Consider the following 18,084-nt stretch of genomic DNA (forward strand, 5'->3'; position numbering starts at 1 on the left):
CGCCATAGTGACAGTATTGGGCAGCGCCACTCATCCTGTGAGTGGACACACCGCCATATCAGCATGTACAACACTCCCCAATAGGAAGAAAACCCGCTGGGTTGTTCATCCTGTCACTTGTACCCAGACACAGCTGGGACTTGCTTAACTGTCTCAAGTGAACGGCTCCTCAAACAAGATGATTACCATCTGTCAACACTAGAAATCTTACGTTATCTTGCGGGTGTAAAATGTGTGTCTGTCTTGTCTGCTGACCGAAGTATATTGCTTTTCGTCCACTATGTGAAAATAGACAGACATTTATACTGTTGTGTTTCGGTCTCTATAGAGACCTAAATGTATAGTAATTTATTATGGTCTTCACCTAGTTGTGCTTGCGGGGGTTGAGCTCTGCTCTTTCGGCCCGCCTCTCGAACTGTCACTCGATCAACGGTTTTTTTTCCGCACACACGCATACGGACGCACGCACGCACAGGCACGCACATGGACACAACACCCCCACCCCCCATCCAGGAAGCAGCCGGTAACAGCTGTCTAACTCCCAGGTACCTATTTACTGCGAGGTAACAGGGGCATCAGGATAAAAGAAACTCTGCCCATTTGTTTCAGCCATCGCAAGGGATCGATCCCGGGTCCTTAGGATTACGAGCCCCAAGCGCAGTCCACTCAGCCACAGGGCCCCTATGTACTCGCCTATTTGTACTCGCCTAGTTGTGTTTGCGGGGTTGAGCTTTAGCTCTTTGGTCCCGCCTCTCAACCGTCAATCAACAGGTGTACAGGTTCCTGAGCCTACTGGGCTCTATCATCTACAATTGAAACGGAGTGTGTGTGTGCGTGTGTGTGTGCGTGTGTGTGTGCGTGTGTGTGTGCGTGTGTGTGGCTAGCTGCACAGCTGTTCGTTGTTTACAGCGCCCCTCCCCCCTGATGCAGCAGCAGCGGCAGCAGCAGCAGCTGTTGTTGTGGGGGAGGTGACAGCGGCACACGTGTCTCCCCGGAAGGAATAACATGAATTGATTTTCAAGGTGTACCCGAGTGAGAGAGATGTTTATATTGTTGTGTTTTGTGTTGTGAGCGCGTGAGTGAGGGTGAAGTGTGTGACTACCGTTGTCCCTGTTTCCTTGACTCTCACGCCAAGGCCTGAAAACACCAGTGTAAAAAGTGATGGTTTGTGTAAATGGGTAAAACACACACACACACACACACACACACACACACACACACACACACACACACACACATATATACACATATATATATATATATATATATATATATATATATATATATATATATATATATATATATATATATATATATATATATATATATATATATATATATATATATATAACCTAATACAATACATTTTGCTGAAGTGTTTTTTAGTAGTCTCAAATGAGAACAATCGGTGTGCACATCGTGGTGTAGCGGTAATGCCAGCGAAAGCGGTGACACAAGACCTGAGTTCGATTCCCTTATACAACCCCAAAGATTTTCTCATGAATATATCACGCAATTGTGATTTTATTGTGCGTGACAATCATATATGTGTTGCTTCTGAAGATGTGGCAAGTTGACCGCTGTTGAGGTGATGCCTTGGGAGTACCGTCACTGGTAGGCACCCGCAGCACGGGGCACGGGCTGGGTGGGGCAGGTGCCATAGCGATTGGGCACTGTAGGTAGACTGCTATATTATGATGATAATGGAGGTACATAATAATAATATCAACATTGGTCCTCACAGCTGTGTGACATCGAGCTGGTGGCGGGCGCCGTGTCCGTGTTCGCTCACCGGGTGGTGCTGGCAGCGGCTTCTGCTTACTTCCACGTTATGTTTAACAGTAAGTGAACCTGTCTATGTGTGTGTGTTGGTTGTTACTGTCTTCACTGTTGGTGCCCGCGTCCACACCTGGTGGTCCGCGTCCACACCTGGTGGGCCCGCGTCCACACCTGGTGGGCCCGCGTCCACACCTGGTGGGCCCGCGGTCACACCTGGTGGCCCGCGGCCACACCATCACTATGCTGCGAAATGGGGTTTTACAAGTTGGTAAAATCACTGTAAACGGAGGTGATTATATAATTATTATTACTTTACAATTAGAATTAAGCGCTGGTCACTTAGTGCACACTTGGTAGGCCCATGTAGTGAGCATCTATGTTGCATAGTGGTTACTTTCACCATCACCGCCCCCTACACCACACCTGTCACCATCACCGCCCCCTACACCACACCTGTCACCATCACCGCCCCCTACACCACACCTGTCACCATCACCGCCCCCTACACCACACCTGTCACCATCACCGCCCCCTACACCACACCTGTCACCATCACCGCCCCCTACACCACACCTGTCACCATCACCGCCCCCTACACCACACCTGTCACCATCACCTCCCCTACACCACACCTGTCACCATCACCGCCCCCTACACCACACCTGTCACCATCACCGCCCCCTACACCACACAAGTGTGACAGGTCAGCCAGTCAACAAAGCCATCGAGGAACAGGTCTGGGCCTCCATCACCTCCAGGGGGCTGGTCCTCGACAAAACCTTCACGGTGGACCAAGCTAAGTATGAAGGTATCCCTCCAACCTCCTGCAAACAACGTCGCATTTCGCACGTATGCGTTATACAAGGCCAAACATTGTCGTACTTGAAAATGGAAGTGGCTGGCGGAAGTGACGTACTATCCCGTTATCTGTTGTGGGTTCTCTGGCAGGTTAGGAGAGGGCACTTTAATTTGAGCGTGTTGTTGACGTTGGGAATGTTTAGGAGGTGGGCGGGCTGGTCCTGCTAGAGTACTCCTGGCAGCTTGGCCACAACATCGGTAATAGATCACATATGTAAGGACGCCTCAATGTTGTGTATTACAGCAGTAATACAAGTGATTTATAGGAGAGAGTCAGCGTTTTGGTAATGGTGGTGATGGCGGTGGTGGTGGTGGCGGCGGCGGCGAAAATAGTAGTGGTGGTGGTGGCGGCGGCGGCGGCGAAAATAGTAGTGGTGGTGGTGGCGGCGGCGGCGGCGGCGGCGGCGGCGGCGAAGATAGTAGTGGTGGTGGTGGTCACTAAAGAGACCTGTATTTGCTGGAGATGTTTTGCGGGGAAAGAATTCAAAAGTTACATGTGTGTGTGTGTGTGTCTGTGTCTGTGTTTAATATTTATATTTACTTTATATATTTAAAGAATCGACCTATTAGCTCTTGGACCCCGCCTTTCTAACCAATATAATTTTCCTCTATGTCGACTACATATAGTTCTCTTACACACGAACACACACATATCCCAGGAAGCAGCCCGTAACAGCTGTCGAGCTCGCAAGTACCCATTTACTGCTAGGTGAACCGGGGCATCAGGGCGAAAGAAACTGTACTTGTTTCTGCCTCTGCCAGGGATCGAACTCGGGCCCTTAAGACTACGACTCCAGAGCGCTGTCCACTCAACCGCGAGGCCTCCGGCTGTGTGTGTGTGTGTGTGTGTGTGTGTGTGTGTGTGTGTGTGTGTGTGTGTGTGTGTGTGTGTGTGTGTGTGTGTGTGTGAGAGAGAGAGAGAGAGACATCAGTATTTCCTGCCTCTCTTCGTGCCCAGGAATCAATATGGCCTCTTCTTTACACCTTTTCCCTCCTCTCTTCTCTCTATCACATCTCCAGCCCTTGTTACACACACTTTTCCTCTCTCCCTTGTCACTCCACTTCCTTGTCTTGCTCATTTATCTTTATTCCATCTTGCAACCATTCTCTCTAATAACTTCTCTCTATCTGCCTCACTCTGTATCTCCCTCCCTCCCCTCAGTGCCTTCCCTCACCCTTCCCCTTTCAGTACGTTCCACTTGTTGATCATCTGGACTTCCGGCCATCGTGCACAACATTGACAGTGCCTGCAGCAAGTACTTGGAGGAGCGTAGCACTATATAGTGTTGTGGCGGCAGCAGCAGCAGCAGTGTTAGTGTTATATAATATGTCGAGACACGGACAAAATAACCCAAAAACCATCTTGAATATTCCTAGGCCTTGTAGAGCTGGAATATATGCTCTGTTGGGCCTAGTATTGCTTAGACACGTTAGTTTTTGTTGTTGTTAGTTTCATGTTTTTAGTGTACCATTTGGACTAATTCAGTAATACATAAGGTGAATCTTTTGGGTTGGGGGGAGGGCAGGTGTGGCCAAGCAATACACCACCACACTATCGACTATTGGCACCGCTACTCCCGCGCCCTCTACACTTCCTGCGGTGTATATCGTTACTACAAACATACTTGTTAAGTTCCCATATTCTCAATGCACGAGTTCAATCATTATTACATTATAAGATGGCCGCCCCCCCCTCCCTCTCATAACGTGCTTAATGGAAGTTAAAGTTATGAAAAGTTTCAAACGTTGCCAACTAATTCAAAATAAATATCACTAAATACCTGACCTGCACACCAAACTATCCAGTCTGGTGTAATGTATGTCTCTCTCTCCTGTGTTGTCTTACCCTTCCCTGTTACCATCTTGGCCAGCTGCCTGCACCCCCCGTCCTCTTGCCTAGCTTGAGTCATGACTGGGCTGGTCCAGACGAGGTCACTCCAGGTCAGACAGGTGAGCGGAGCAATGTGGGCCGAGTATTTTCGTCCCGCCTCAATGCCCCCCTCCCCCTGCCACCCCCTGCGCACCCCCTCCCCACCCACCACACATCCACTACCAGACTGTTGACATTGTCTGGTAGTGTGTCTGCTCCTTGCCCTGGCTCTCTACGGGGCCTCCCTCACACCCCTCCTTCCGCTCATTTACAAATTAGGTCACTAGGACGGCGCTTTGAGGTCACGAGGGGGATTGGTGGGCGTGGCATTTAGGTGAGCGATGAAAGGTTCGTGGGCGTGGTGTTGGTGATAGAGGTGGTGGTGGTGGGCGCCAGTATGGAGGTGGACTGGTGGTATAGCTGGTGGTATAGCTGGTATACCAGTGCAGGCAGTATAGTGGTTGTTTTTTTTTTGTTTTTTTTTTATTAACATATTAGGTACATGTGCATTAGTGCAGCTACCCTAGACTATATGAAGTGGAGTACAGTGTGTCAAAAAAGCTAACTAGGTGATGCTAAAAAATCCCCATCACACAGGATGGTTAGTCATACAGAGGCATGTGATAAGCGGTCTGCACTGGCAGACATGGTTGGGGTAGGGATGTGGGCGAACAAGTCTACGGACATTGCGTGTCGCGTTTTAATAACATTTAAAGCTACCTCTTCGTCTTCCTGCTCGTCTAAATGTATGTCAAGGTCAAGATTTAGCTCCTGACGCCGGAGTTATTAAACTGTCGCGATGCAGTGTTCCTGTTTGTCACTCATCTTTTTGTTGCAGACTATGAAGTTGGTCTCTTGTATGTCTGGTGTTGTAACTGCTGACCTTCCCTCACCTTCCTCAGCAGTTTCCTCACATTTCCTCATGAGGAGAAGGGATTGGGGAGGGGGAGAGATGAGAAATATCTCTACCCAACGACTCTCTATTGGGAGAGTCTCACGCCACAATTATATCCCGTCTCTGTTTTACTCTCAACTTGATCATCTCTTTCTTGTTGATATACTTACAGTTTCCCTCTGGAGCTTGTACTTCTTGACGGTGTAACCCCTTTACCTTATGTCCAGAGGTCTCTTGTCTCTGGAGGTCTCTCAGGTGGTGGGACCTTTCGTCTCTCAGGTGTGGGACCTTTGGTCTCTCAGGTGTGGGACCTTTGGTCTCTCAGGTGTGGGACCTTTGGTCTCTCAGGTGTGGGACCTTTGGTCTTTCAGGTGTGGGACCTTAGGTCTCTCAGGTGTGCAGGTTAGCCCATCATTGTGAACAGTGGAAGCCGGCTCCTCTCGCCAGAACTCAGTTCCCATTGTTGACTTGGTTTAGGGCTTAGTTCACTAAGCATTTTGTGACGAAGTGTGAAGTTTGTTGAGGTTCTCCTACAACACTGTACTCGCCACACTGTACTCTGCATCGTAGTCTGGCGTAGACTGTGAATACCGAGGTGCAGGACTACTCCCGCAGTCACACCGGTGATGTAGACCACCAACAGGATGGGATGTAACCTTATGTCTGGGTACTCATCTCGGCCTTAGTCTCTCCTTTCTCGTGTGACACGGCTGGTTTCCCTCATCTGACACCTGGTTGATGGGGTTCTGGGAGTTCTTCTACTCCCCAAGCCCGGCCCCAGGCCAGACTTGACTTGTGAGTGTTTGGTCCACCAGGCTGTTGCTTGGAGCGGCCCGCAGGCCCACATACCCACCACAGCCCGGTTGGTCCGGCACTCCTTGAAGGAAAAAATCTAGTTTCCTCTTGAAGATGTCTACGGTTGTTTCTGTAATATTTCTGATGCTTGCTGGTAGGACGTTGAACAACCGTGGACCTCTGATGTTCATTCAGTGTTCTCTGATACATGGTCACTCCACCCCGGTCCGTTGAGTAGCGCCAGATTGTCTTTTAAACCCAAATATAGTAAATTTTTGGTGAGAGCTCACGTGCGCGCGCACACACAGGGAGGGAATTATCAGGGAAATCGCCAAGTCATTACGACTATATAGCACTGGGAAGGGTTCAGGATAAGGATGTGGGATAGGACGGAGGGGAGAGGAATGGTGCCCAAGTACTTGGATGGTCGGGGATTGAACGCCGACCTATGGGAAGCGAGACCGTCGCTCTACCGTCCAGCCCAAGTGTTTGGGCACGGACACACAAGGTGAATGTACCCGTGTGTGGATGAGTGTGTTAGACTCACCGCGTCTGATGAGCGCGTCTGTATTACAAAAACATATTCTTGCACCAATACACCTTCAACACAACACTGTGTGTGACGCAACACCAACACGCTCCAACACTTTATTACATATGTCCCCAGGGGTACATATTAGCAGTGGTGATAGTTACCGGGGACACTGGTGATAGTTACCGTTGACAGTAGCAGTCCAGCTCCCCAAGCATGCGCCACCAGCCTGACACACTGGTGATAGTTACCCTTGACTTATAAGTATAGAATTTGTATATGATGACATTCTGTATGGGTGTTAAGATTAACACCATAAGAATAAAGGCAACTGCAGAAGGCCTATTGACCTATATGACGCAGCTCCTATTTACATCCACCCAATCTGAGGAGTGGCTTTGATTCTCTGGAGTGGCTTAGCATCGTTCAGAACCGACAGATTCGAGACGTTATTGGTGGCTTAAACTTTCCCACTCTTCCGTTCGCCAGACTTTGCCAGACGCCTGCGGATCTCTGCCAAGTAAGTTATTGTTTCAGCCATAAAACGATGGAGGAAGGCGATGATGAAAGTTTTTGATGGCAAAAGTCTATAAAATTTGATGGACAGTTAAGCAGGATAAAGGGAAGGTAAGTCTGGGGTGATCAGAGTGAGGGGTGAAAGAAAGGGGGCAGAGGGCGGGGGAGAAATGGCGTTAAAGAGTTCTTGTGGTAGGGGGGGGGGCACCTGGTGAGGGAATACATCTGTTGTTGACCAGACCACACACTAGAAGTTGAAGGGACGACGACGTTTCGGTCCGTCCTGGACCATTCTCAAGTTGATTGTGGTCTGGTCAACATACTTCAGCCACGTTATTGTGACTCATCGCCTGCAATACATCTGTTGCTTAACTGGTGAAGTTGGCACCAGTGCAAGCATGGTGCAGTCTTTACCCTGAGTACCGTCATACTCTGATGGAAACATTACTGGCTGAGCGAGAGCCCTGGAAACACAAACCGAAACTGTCTCTATTTTCCGCTTGTTACAACTTGTAGTAAAGTTGTTACATCTTGGCTTAACGTGTTTTTGACGTATTAGAACGTTGTTACAACTTGCTATATTGGTTGTTATAACGGGTTAGGTGTTAAAACTTGTTCGAACGTTGTACCAACGTCGTAGTTTCGGTGTGTGTGTTTGGCGGGAGGTCCCATATATGGTTTTGTATTTGGCTGTGAGAGAAATGCGCCCAGAGGAACAAGAAGAGCAAGGAAAGCAGCATGAGGTAGGCGGGAATGAAGATACGAATGAGGTGGAAGAAGCAGATGCACAAGCAAACTGGATAACGCTAGACAAAATTAGATGGGAAGGTGAGACATGACAGAGATGTATAAAATACTTGGGAATTGACTGTGGAAAAAGATGAAATATTTAGAACGAATATTAGAACAAGGGGGAGAGGGTGTGGATGGAAGCTTCAGACTCAGATGAGCTACAGAGATCTTGGAAAGTTTTCTTTTAGCAGAATAGTAGTAGAAAATAAACTAGAAGAGCAGGTTGTAGAAGAAAACTCCGTCCATAATTGTATAAGTAGATATAATAGGGAAAAGGTCTGGAATCATTGAATTAGACAGTCGGCAGCTAAACATATGGAATTAAAGAACTAATGCTGATCCTGCACGCACAAATAGGTGAGTACATAAACTAGATGGAGTACCCAGCTTTGTCCGGGCTTGTCTCCCCTCTCTCACCCCTTTCCTTCCCCCTCTCACCCCTTTCCTTCCCTCTCCCCCCTCTACTTCCCTCTTCCCCCTCTCCTTCCCTCTCGAGAGGGAAAGACGAGAGCCAAGAGCTAAAGCTTGATCCTGCAGTCATCTAGGCAAGGCTAGGTATACACACTCAGGATGAAGGGTGTATCCATTAGGCCGCAAGAAAATATAACACCGCTCTATCACAAGTCACTTTAAGGGGGGGGGGGTAGGGGAAGAGCGGAACTTTCTAACTCTCTGGGTTTTCCCCTCGCAACCACAGGGCATGGCAGGCTTGGCGCCCTAAGACGGGATGTACAGTAGTAATGCAACGGACAACGAAGTGGAATTGAGTTTTATTGTACATTAAAATACAGAGCGGGGGGTGGCCGCAAGGCCCCGGAGCGTGAGAGGTGCTCGTGTATGCTCCCCTGGCTGTCGCCCTCACTCGTCCATCCCCACCAAGAGGGTCCCGACGTGAAGACAACGGTAGGTTTAAAGTGTGAGCGTGAGGCTCCTGGTGGTCTTGTTCACCAGGGGGTCCTCCCGCTCGGTACCACCAGGTGGTCCTCCCGCTCGGTACCACCAGGTGGTCCTCCCGCTCGGTACCACCAGGTGGTCCTCCCGCTCGGTACCACGCGGCGTGTTGAGCGACTATGTGGGCGCCCCTTTGTGATCACTTGGCCGCTGGCGGGAAGATGGCGGCCCACCGGCCCACGGCAGGCTGGCTGGGGCCCCGCCCACACCTGATGACCAACTTACCACTCTTGATACCAGGCGTTTATCTTACTCTCTCCCTCCATACCTCCATCCGTCCCTCCATACCTCTATCCTTCCCTCCATATACCTCCATCTATCCCTCCTACCCTCCATGCATGCATCCGTCCCTCTTTAACCCGGTGAGAGTGTGGCCATCAAGGTCTTGGGTGTCGAGGTTGCCGTAGCTCCGTGTAGGGTGGAGAAGGGAGGTGGTGGGAGAGGCGCCGTCTCTCCAAGACTGTGGACACGGTGTTGAGACGCGGAGCGGCCGGGCCCGCTCCGTGTCTCCTCCACTATATTATACATGTCCTGCCCTACGCCCCCACCCCTCCCCTTCCTGCCTCCCATAATACATATGTATACTGTATCTTTAGTGTTAACGTGGGTACTTTATCGGCCCTGGACACATTGTTAGGTCACCTCACCGCCCCTGGACACATTGTTAGGTCACCACACCGGCCCTGGACACATTGTTAGGTCACCACACCGGCCCTGGACACATTGTTAGGTCACCACACCGGCCCTGGACACATTGTTAGGTCACCACACCGGCCCTGGACACATTGTTAGGTCACCACACCGGCCCTGGACACATTGTTAGGTCACCACACCGGCCCTGGACACATTGTTAGGTCACCACACCGGCCCTGGACAATATTGCAGGTATGGGAATTATTACCGTTGCTGATGTAATGCTTTTCTTGTGTAGGATGGCCATATGTATTTAGTCTGTGTGGAAAATTTGTATACGATTTTTTTTTTTTGGGGGGGGGAAGGAAACTGTCAGGGGAAAGCGCCAATCCATTAGGCATATATAGCACTGGGAAGGGGTCAGGATAAGGATTAGGGATGGGACGGGGGGGAAGGGATGGTGCCCAACCACTTGGACGGTCGGGGATTGGACGCCGACCCGCGTGTGGCGAGACCGTCGTTCTACCGTACAGCCTTCCGTGTCTCTTCCTTCCTTCCTTTCTTTCTTCCTTCCTTCCTTTTTCTTCCTTCCTTCCTTTTCCTTCCTTTCTTTCTTTCCTTTTTCCTTTCTTTCTTTCCTTTTGCCTTTCTTTCTTTCCTTTTTCCTTTCTTTCTTCTCTCATTCCCCAAATCATCCTCCTTTTTTGTTTTCCTTTTATCTCTTGATCTGTCCCATCTGTTTTTCCCCTTCCCATCTCCCTCGCTCACTGTTCCACACACTCACACTCACTCACTCGATCACTCTCGATCACTCACTCTCGATCACTCACTCTCGATCACTCACTCTCGATCACTCACTCTCGATCACTCACTCACTCTCGATCACTCACTCACTCTCGATCACTCACTCACTCTCGATCACTCACTCACTCTCGATCACTCACTCACTCACTCTCGATCACTCACTCACTCACTCTCGATCACTCACTCACTCACTCTCGATCACTCACTCACTCACTCTCGATCACTCACTCACTCACTCTCGATCACTCACTCACTCACTCTCGATCACTCACTCACTCACTCTCGATCACTCACTCACTCACTCTCGATCACTCACTCACTCACTCTCGATCACTCACTCACTCACTCTCGATCACTCACTCACTCACTCTCGATCACTCACTCACTCACTCTCGATCACTCACTCACTCACTCTCGATCACTCACTCACTCACTCTCGATCACTCACTCACTCACTCTCGATCACTCACTCACTCACTCTCGATCACTCACTCACTCACTCTCGATCACTCACTCACTCACTCTCGATCACTCACTCACTCTCGATCACTCACTCACTCTCGATCACTCACTCACTCTCGAGCACTCACTCACTCACTCACTCACTCACATTCACTCACTCACTCACATTCACTCATTCACTCACATTCACTCATTCACTCACATTCACTCATTCACTCACATTCACTCATTCACTCACACTCACTCACTCACTCACTCACCCACACTCACTCACCCACACTCACTCACCCACACTCACTCACACTCACCAACACTTACACACTCACACACTCACACACTCACTCACTCACACTCACTCACACTCACTCGCACTCACTCGCACTCACTCACTCACTCACTCACTCACTCACTCACTCACTCGCACTCACTCGCACTCACTCGCACTCACTCGCACTCACTCGCACTCACTCGCACTCACTCGCACTCACTCGCACTCTCTCTCTCTCTCTCTCTCTCTCTCTCTCTCTCTCTCTCTCTCTCTCTCTCTCTCTCTCTCTCTCTCTCTCTCTCTCTCTCTCTCTCTTCTCCTTCCTCGTTCATTTTGTTTCTCCCATCCTTTACTACCCTGTTCCCTTCCCACTTTTCTCTACTCTCACTTTTGTGTCCCTATCCTTCAGTTCCACACTCCCTCACTCCTCGCCTGTGTCTTCCTCCCTCATGTGAGGAGTCTTGGCCGATGGAGGGGGGGAGGGGGGGGGGGAGGCCAGGTCGCCTTTAGTACCTGTGGGGACGGAGGCTGGAGGGGGGGGGGAAGGAGAGGGATAGAGGGCGGGTTGAGTAGGAGTGGTTGAGGCCAGCTTAAAGTAACCTGTCTTCCACCTTGCCTGTCCTGTCTACGACTTAGTACAGCCTTTTTGACGAGGGTATGCTGTCTTACTCTCTCTCGTCACAATGTTATGCTGCCTCCCACCTTGACTTCTGCTTAGTGACCACTTGCCTCTATCACATCTTGTCTGTCGGTCCTCCTACACTACTGTGCTTAGTCTAACTACTTGATCATTCAATGGTTGCTTTCTCATTTTCGTACTGCTTTTGTTTCCTCATTCTCATATGTTTCCTTCCGTGACATTGCGGGTGCTTCTGGTCTTGTCTGTTTTACTGTGCTTACATTTGTGATTGTGTCCCGTTTATCCGTCCTGCTTGAGTACACAGTTAAACCATACATGATCAATAAACCATTCCATGTTACAATTTAAGTGGATATGTCTTCAGCTTGTACAAACTACTGTAAAGTCGTGACCAGAATTATATTACCACTTGCACTCCTTATTGAAAATATTATATTAGTCTTTCTAGTATTATAAGTATTTTATATTTTGTTTAGTGTTTCCTTTCTTATGGAAGAACATGGCATCGGTGATCACTGCTGTAAATTTCTACTCCTTTTACTGTTTTACAGCAGGTTGTCCCGTGACCCCTTCCTTTCATCTCATTCGTTTTTGAGATGCCTTCAGCATTGGCATACCAGTTCTTCGGGTTCTTCGTAACTGCTGTTGGCGTCTGTCTCGGTTTTTCTGATAGACTGGGAAGGAGGAACAGGAGGATGTGAAGGTGGAGGAGTAGAAGATGCAGGATAAGCCGAAGTGGGGAACTAAATAGGCGGCCCAGGAAGTGAAGGAGGCGGCGGCGGCGCTGTAGGAAGTGGAGAAGTAGTCTGGCGAGACAGGAGGGACAATGTGTGCGTGTCTGTCTGACCAGGGCCAACAACAACACGGCTCCAACAACACTGCATTATTCACTATTTCGGCCCATCTCCCGTTGCTGCTCAGGAAGTTTACGCAGTAAAGTGTCATTTAATGAGATTTTGATGTTACATTATTATCTCTTTACACAACTCGTGCTGTTATGGTACAACTTTGTCACAAGCGAGCTTTGTTGAATCGTTCTTTTTTCAAGATATTGTCATGCTCTCTCCTCCTCCTCCTCGCCTCCTACTTTTTGTACCTTATCAGCAAGCAGGAAGTGCCTCCCCCCCCCCCCACACTCCACCAGAAGCTGGACAAGTGCAGGAAACAGAAATCCTATTATCCCACATACCTCCCCTCTCCCGTACCCCCCATAACTGGCGAACCACATTGGAAACGTAATTTAAGACATGTCCATGTCCCACTACGGTGTTTGCTCCGTTGTCCTGCCTTATCTTGATGTTTTCAAGCGTGTCCCATTTGGTTTTCAATTTCCTTGCATCTCGCGCTTTCTATTTCCAGCATGTAATTTATTTCGTGTTATTTCTTTTTGCAAATTTCAGTCAAATGTATTTTGATTATGGCCACCATTATTGACAGTCATTATTATAATTATTGGTATTATTAATTGGGGAAAGTTTCCTCATGCCGGAGTACTAGTGGGGATCAGGGGTTGAAGCCTACGGCAGCATTCTGGCCGCGCGGGCCGCCCGCTGCCCACGCTCACACAGCCTTCATAGTCCCATAAACAATCTCTAGTAATGACGTAGGAAAATGGTGTATGTGAATATAATAAGATTCCATAATACGGGAAATACAAATATTGCTTCATTATTTCTATATTGTGATTATATTTGTTTGACAAATGATAGATTTCTTTAAATGAGGTAATATAAATAATTGTGTGTTTGTTATGTTTGCGTTTTGTTATGGTGGCAGTATTGAAGTTATAAGGTAAATAGTTATTCACCTCTGTTACATTTGTGCCTAGTTAATTATAAATATTGTTTAACACTGTAAGCCCCTCAGTAAGAGACGAGGCCCGGGGCTCTGGGAGTTGACTCCCATAAATAATAATGAACCTGTGTTCAGGAACGATGAGCCTGCTCCACACTGCTGTAACAATACACTACGTACACGTTAACAGTATTTATAACTTCCCACTAGGACAATAACATTTGCTCTACCTCATCTACATTTACTCTACACCCAGGGAGCCGGTCGGCCGAGCGGACAGCACGCGGGACTTGTGATCCTGTGGTCCTGGGTTCGATCCCAGGCGCCGGCGAGAAACAATGAGCAGAGTTTCTTTCACCCTATGCCCCTGTTACCTAGCAGTAATATACCTGGGTGTTATTCAGCTGTCACGGGCTGCTTCCTGGGGGGTGGAGGCCTGGTCGAGGACCGGGCCGCGGGGACACTAAAAATAGCCCCGAAATCATCTCAAGATAACCTCAAGAAGATAACCTCATCTACATTTACTCTACATCTGATACTCCACATAGGCAGGAGTGTGATTTACACAGTGCAAATCTGTAGATTAGATTTGACATACTATACTAGATTTGACATCATACATACGTGATTATAGATAGACTAGAGGACAGAGGTTATGTCTCAGGAGACATAACACAAGAATCAATTTCCCCCTCACCCCGCACACATTAATCCCATCATTCTCCCCTCACCCAGCACACATTAATCCCATCATTTCCCCCCTCACCCCGCACACATTAATCCCATCATTTCCCCCCTCACCCAGCACACATTAATCCTATCATTTCCCCCCTCACCCCGCACACATTAATCCCATCATTTCCCCCTCACCCAGCACACATTAATCCTATCATTTCCCCCCTCACCCCGCACACATTAATCCTATCATTTCCCCCTCACCCCGCACACATTAATCCCATCATTTCCCCCCCTCACCCCGCACACATTAATCCTATCATTTCCCCCCTCACCCCGCACACATTAATCCCATCATTTCCCCCCTCACCCCGCACACATTAATCCCATCATTTCCCCCCTCACCCAGCACACATTAATCCTATCATTTCCCCCCTCACCCCGCACACATTAATCCTATCATTTCCCCCTCACCCCGCACACATTAATCCCATCATTTCCCCCCCTCACCCCGCACACATTAATCCTATCATTTCCCCCTCACCCCGCACACATTAATCCCATCATTTCCCCCCTCACCCTGCACACATTAATCCCATCATTTCCCCCCTCACCCCGCACACATTAATCCTATCATTTCCCCCCTCACCCCGCACACATTAATCCTATCATTTCCCCCTCACCCCGCACACATTAATCCTATCATTTCCCCCTCACCCCGCACACATTAATCCTATCATTTCCCCCCTCACCCCGCACACATTAATCCCATCATTTCCCCCCTCACCCCGCACACATTAATCCCATCATTCCCCCCGCACACATTAATTCCATCATTTCCCCCCTCACCCAGCACACATTAATCCCATCATTCCCCCCTCACCCAGCACACATTAATCCCATCATTCCCCCCTCACCCAGCACACATTAATCCCATCATTCCCCCCTCACCCAGCACACATTAATCCCATCATTCCCCCCTCACCCAGCACACATTAATCCCATCATTCCCCCCTCACCCAGCACACATTAATCCCATCATTCCCCCCTCACTCAGCACACAGGTGTCCTTACAGGTGTTGCAGCTTCAAGTGAGCCTGTGTGACATCTTTCCCCAGTGTGTATCAGACGACCGGCCCCGGCCTGGTCAGTACTGATGCACCTACAGTACTCCACGCACCACACCAATAACCACCCTCCTCCCCCACCACGTATTTTGGAATGTGCTCCAACAGTGAGGGAATGACTGGAGGAGATCACCGGAGATATTGTATGGACACACCTCCCACCACTGGCACTCGCGCGGCTGGGGAGCTATTGTGCCCGCATCACCCCTCTTCAGGCCAGGCGAAATATGGAATCATGGAATGGAATCTCAAGGCATGGAATCAACCAGGCATGGAATCTCAAGGAACCGAGAGGGGGAGGCATGGAACTAGGCATGGAACTAGGCATGGAACCAGGCATGGAATCTCAAGGAACCGAGAGGGGGGGGGGGAGATGGAGGTAGGTATGTCTCAATATACTGATGGAAAATAATAAAAGGTCAACTTCCAGACCTCTACAATGAAATTGCAACACACTGAAGTGGGAACTATCGAGGGAGGTGGTAGTCTCTCTGGCTCTGATGCCCAGATTGTCGCAAAATACATTAGATGAAATTACAGGTGAATTGTAATGAGCACAATTGGAGAACACAGTATGAATATCAGAGGCCCGGTCGATTCTTAGCAACTGAGAAATGTCGCTGAAACGTTTGAGGAGGAATTTGATGAGTTTCTCCAGAATTTATCGGATCAAGTGGTGGTGACATTGAGAATCTGCGGGCGGCGAGCAGAAATAGCCTTATTGATCAAGTAAGCCCCAAACAATGTTTGAATATCGACCACAGGTGAAGCACAGATAAATTAGTTAGCTTGTGATGTCTTTTTACCATCTGAGATCAGGTGGTTCTCATTCCCAGGTGATCACCAGGGTAGCTTCTAAGGTGAGGTGAGGTGCGCTCTCTTCCCTCAAGACATCACTTTATATAAGAATAGGTGGCGTTGGTTAACCGATCTCTCCCTCAAAAGAACGTCACGATGAGTTGACCAAACCACACACTGGAAAGTGAAGGGACGACGACGTTTCGGTCCGTCCTGGACCATTCTCAAGTCGATTGTGGTCACGATGAGTTCCTCCACAGATGACTTCTGAATAGCGTCTCCTCTCCCAGTTGACTTCCATCCCTCAGGTGACCTTCCCTCTAAGGTGAACTATCTCACCAGGTGACACGGGTGGGCTGACGGTTGCGTCTCTCCCGCAGGTGACTTGGTGGAGAAGACTCAAGAACGAGTGGCCCTTCAGGAGTTGGACTCTACGGCGCTAGAGCTGCTGGTGGAGTACTCCTACACGGGCGAGATTGTCATCACAGAGGACAATGTGCAGGTCAGGTGTTGTCTCTGTCTCTTCCTCCCCCTCTTTACCATTCTCCCGTCTCGCTACTCCTCTCGCCTCCCACTACCTCCCCCTCGTCTTGGTCTTCTCTCTCCATACACAAGTCCTTAGAATTATATGTCGTTTGTGTGTTTACCAGCCTGACGTCACTTGTCTCCCAGCATGTCTAAGTTGTGTTGCCTGTACGTTCTGTAGAGACCTGGGGCGTTCACCTCGCCTCTCTCGCGTCGTAGTGTGTGTGCTCGCTTCTATGTCAGTCCATAAGAATTGAGGCAACTGCAGAAGGCCTAGTGGCCCCATACGAGGTGGCGGCTCCTATTCATGTCCACCCAAACTCCTTCATGTGTGTCTCGCCAACAATTGAAACAATCTAGCGAACTTATGCCTATTATGTTACTGTTTTCAAACCAGTTTTTATAAACACTTGTGTTTGAGGACGAGCTGCAGCTCCTGGGCTCGGTCTTTCAGTCACAAGTCATCGGGGCGTGCGCCTCCACCTTGCCCTACATAAACTAGGATACTAACACTGTCTCTCTCTCCACCCCCCGGCGGTGACGCAGGTGCTGCTGCCGGCGTCGAGTCTGCTGCAGATGGTGAGCGTGCGGGAAGCCTGCTGCAAGTTCCTCATGAGGCAGCTTCATCCCTCTAACTGCCTCGGCATCAGGAGCTTCGCAGGTGACCACGCCGGCGGGAGGCCCAGGGATCAGGGAGGGAGAATGAGTGTCAATACATAACAAATCTCTTCACTTTGGAAATACATTTGAAATTATTGAAAATAAATATTTTTAATTTCCATTATTGTTCAGCAATTGTGATTTGGTGGAAGTACTGACAGACTTGGGTTAGGGTGAGGTATGCTGCCTCTTCTTGGTAGTGACTTACTTGGGGTGACGAGGGTAAAGGAAGGAGGGGAGAGGTAATGGGAGAGGAGAGAAAGGGGAAGGTGAGGGGGGGGGGAGTTGTGGAGGAGGAGGATACACAAGAGACTGTGATAGTCTGAGAGAAAACTGAGGAGGATGTAGAGAAGAGGTGTAGGGGGAGACGGGGGGGGGGGAAGGAGTGCAGGGAAGGGGGGAGAGGGGAGGCAACAATGAGGATGGTGGTGTAAAGTGAGGGGGAATAATGAGAGAGAAGGTTAAGAGGCTCTCAGCATAAGGGAGAGAACCATTGTTAAGTGTGGCGGGGGCGGTCACACCCTACATGACTACACCCATCAAAATAAATATATATAATATACATATATATACACACGTGAGGACGAGCGTCACACAATGGCAAGTAATTTAATCATGTGGGGCGTACAAGAACATTAATTAGTAACAATAAATGCATCAGTAGGAGGTTAATTAGCTGGTGGGCGTCGCTCACCAAGCGTCTCTGTGAG

General features: G+C 49.1%; 1 protein-coding gene across 4 annotated transcripts in view; it reads left to right on the forward strand.

Moving 5' to 3' along the window:
• Positions 1-18,084, forward strand: part of LOC123744884 (kelch-like protein 17) — a 68,531-nt gene that overhangs the window by 31,954 nt on the left and 18,493 nt on the right. For all 4 annotated transcript variants that reach the window (XM_069303474.1, XM_045725131.2, XM_045725282.2 and 1 more), the window contains exons 3-5: positions 1,745-1,841; positions 16,570-16,691; positions 17,261-17,375. In XM_069303474.1, the coding sequence (XP_069159575.1) occupies positions 1,745-1,841; positions 16,570-16,691; positions 17,261-17,375 (334 nt within the window). The remainder of the gene's footprint in view (positions 1-1,744; positions 1,842-16,569; positions 16,692-17,260; positions 17,376-18,084) is intronic.

This window comes from Procambarus clarkii, chromosome 1, assembly GCF_040958095.1.
Source record: "Procambarus clarkii isolate CNS0578487 chromosome 1, FALCON_Pclarkii_2.0, whole genome shotgun sequence".
Classification (NCBI taxonomy): Eukaryota; Metazoa; Arthropoda; class Malacostraca; order Decapoda; family Cambaridae; genus Procambarus; species Procambarus clarkii.